At 38.9% G+C, this 2,741-nt stretch overlaps 1 protein-coding gene across 1 annotated transcript; it reads right to left on the bottom strand.

Moving 5' to 3' along the window:
• Positions 1-798: 798 nt before the first annotated feature.
• LOC147898603 (uncharacterized) lies at positions 799-2,400 on the bottom strand. Its single transcript, XM_087378758.1, has 3 exons — positions 2,102-2,400; positions 1,900-2,021; positions 799-932 (listed from the first exon to the last, which is right to left on the bottom strand). Exons 1-3 carry the CDS (start codon positions 2,388-2,390, stop codon positions 873-875), a joined length of 471 nt encoding a protein of 156 aa, XP_087234884.1. The 5' UTR covers positions 2,391-2,400; the 3' UTR covers positions 799-872.
• Positions 2,401-2,741: the final 341 nt, after the last annotated feature.

Genomic DNA, 2,741 nt, shown 5'->3' with positions numbered 1-2,741 from the left:
CAAGACTTACCGTGCTGAGTTCAACATGAAAGTTCTTGGATTTATGCACTATTGTCTTGGAATCAAGTTCTAGAGAGACTCAGACAGCACCTTCATGAGTCAGCTAAAATATGTTGACAGTCTTCTGAAGAAGTTTCATATGCTAGATTACAAGGTTGCAGCCACTCCCATGGAATAGAGTTTGAACTTACTAAAGATTCAGAAATGTCTACCATCAATGACAAGTAGTATCGGTAGCTCATCGGATCTCTTTATATATCTGCCTATTAGAGGGCCACATATTTGTTATGCAGTAAGCTCACTAGCACAATTTATGGCAAATACAAAATAGTCTCATTGGAATGCATCCAAAAGAGTCTTGAGAGACATCAAAGGTACAAAGCAGTTTGGAATAGAATACAGAGGAATTCATCCAAGGTTGCATGGATACTGTGACATTGACTATGCTGGAGATCATGAGATCAGGAGATCCACATAGGGGAGGTAGTCAATAGAGCGAGCGAGAAAAAGCGAGCGGGCCCAATGAAGCGAGCGAGTTTTTTTACAATTCCTCCGATGAGAACAAATTTGAAACCGAACTTACTATAGCAAGATGTTGTCATAATAAGCATACCAATAATCAGACTTATAATCCACCCTATCTTTCACTTGAAGAACATAAACTAATTACCAAACTCATAACATAGATGACTATTGAAATACCACTTCACCCGCAAAATGCACTAGACCAAAACTTTCCAAATGTATCCATGGTTCACCACAACAATTATTAGTCTATGAACAAAATGGTGTTTTAAACCATGTTCTAATCCCCCTGACATTCATCATCAAGAAAGTAGTTGCGCGCATGTGGTTTATCTAATTGCCACTCATCATATCTCTTGTCGGCTGTCATGAATCTTGCCATTTTTTCTGCATAGCATGGCAACAAACTACAACAAAACATACATTTCAAAGGAAAGTAAGTCAAAGTGGAACAATGAAAATAATTTCCAATAAGAAGAACTTGCCATCCTTATGTGTTATACAAAAGACAATTCGCTACCAACAAAAAGCAAAAAAAATCAATTGCTAGATCAAGGCCTTACAAACACTATCCAAAGCATCAAAATTTGTACTTTCTTGATTCAAAGGCACCCGTAAATGTTCACTATCTACCATATTATAAAGATGCTAAATAACACTTTCAAAGTCCTCAATTTTAGCATTCAAAATATATAACAAAAAAACTCAGGGCCAGTAGCATACTACTCATCAAAGGGGTTTGTGACAGGTTCCACTCTCTCTTCTTCCCCCTCTCCATCATGCTCTGACCTGATCCGTTTTCCAGAATGATCTGCCACAAGTGGCTCAACAATGCTAGCCATAATACCGTTGTCTGAATCAAATGAAAAACAAGGCCTGCCAATGGCCTGACAAGCACGCATAAGAGGGGCTGTACCATAACCCATCTCTACAGCCCTCCAGGAACACAGAGAAGAGACATAATGCAACCTACAAAAAAACTACTACTCTCTAGTCCACCTCGTGCTAGCTGAGAAGACATCGGCACGATTGTCCTTGCAGAGGGAGGTATGTAATGAGTCCAGACATCTTCACGTGGATCAATCAAAAGCTGTTGGAAAAGTGGAAAGCTCTCCTCCCAAAAAACTATTGGGTTCTTCTTTGCTCTACGTATTAGAGCTAATACTGAAGATTGCATCTGGAAACCACATGGAGAAAAACATGTATAGTATATTGACTTCAACTAGCAAGCATTATAGCATGAAAGATGGCAAAGATAGCATGCATAGGACTTATCCTTCCAAACATAGCATGCATAGGACTAATGAGGAGACATTTGTCAAAGACACTTTTATCATGGAATGCAAACATAGAATGCATGGAATGGTAGCTTACCTTAACACTTTTATCATGTTCTCTACAAAATCCATATGGAAACTTGTCATGAATGATCACACGTCTAACAACCTCCAAGCCCTGGACATATGCAAACCGTTCCATCCAACCAATACATTGTCCTACAAGCAATTAATTTTATTTAAAACTAGTAGAATGGAAACAAAAAATGTGAAATGTCAATTGTGGTATTGTGCCTTACCTGCCAAAGGACATATGCATGCCAACCAACCACTATCAGACAAAGAAGCTGATGTAACTACAAGCCCATGCCGCACATGGTCCTCGAGCAAGACATTCCAAGTAGGAGTGGATCCTCTCTCATCAAGTGGATAGCCAGATGGAAAATTGAGCAATATAAAATCTGAAGCCCACTTCACCTTCTTACCCATCCTCTTGTAGTCCTGATCTCGACTAGCCACTGTAATAAAAAACTCATGCAAAATAGCATACTTATCATTTCTTTTAGAGTCAGCAAAGTCTTTGCCCATTGCAATGTAATCTCCAACTGTACAAGCAAACAAAGGCGTGATGCCACGGGCCAAGGAAATGTCAGGTGACTGTGATCGATGGAACACGTATTGCTTCACAAGTCCTGAGATTGCTTATCCACCTATATGCAAAAGCAAATTAATTACAAGTAAAACTAGTGTTAAAGGAACAACTACATATGCAGAACACAACAACACTTACCTACACTCTCTATGTGATCCATTTCATGCCGCATAGGACTAGATGGTCCCTCATCTAGAAAGAGAACAATCATAAACTTATTAAATGCAATGTCAAAACAAATTGAAGACAACATCAACAAACAATCATATTGTATCTTCCTTACCTTT

This window comes from Dipteris shenzhenensis, chromosome 9 (assembly GCF_047967505.1).
Source record: "Dipteris shenzhenensis isolate YYH24624 ecotype China chromosome 9, Dip_SZ_1.0, whole genome shotgun sequence".
In the NCBI taxonomy this organism is placed as follows: domain Eukaryota; kingdom Viridiplantae; phylum Streptophyta; class Polypodiopsida; order Gleicheniales; family Dipteridaceae; genus Dipteris; species Dipteris shenzhenensis.
This window is presented reverse-complemented; position numbering and strand designations above follow the sequence as displayed.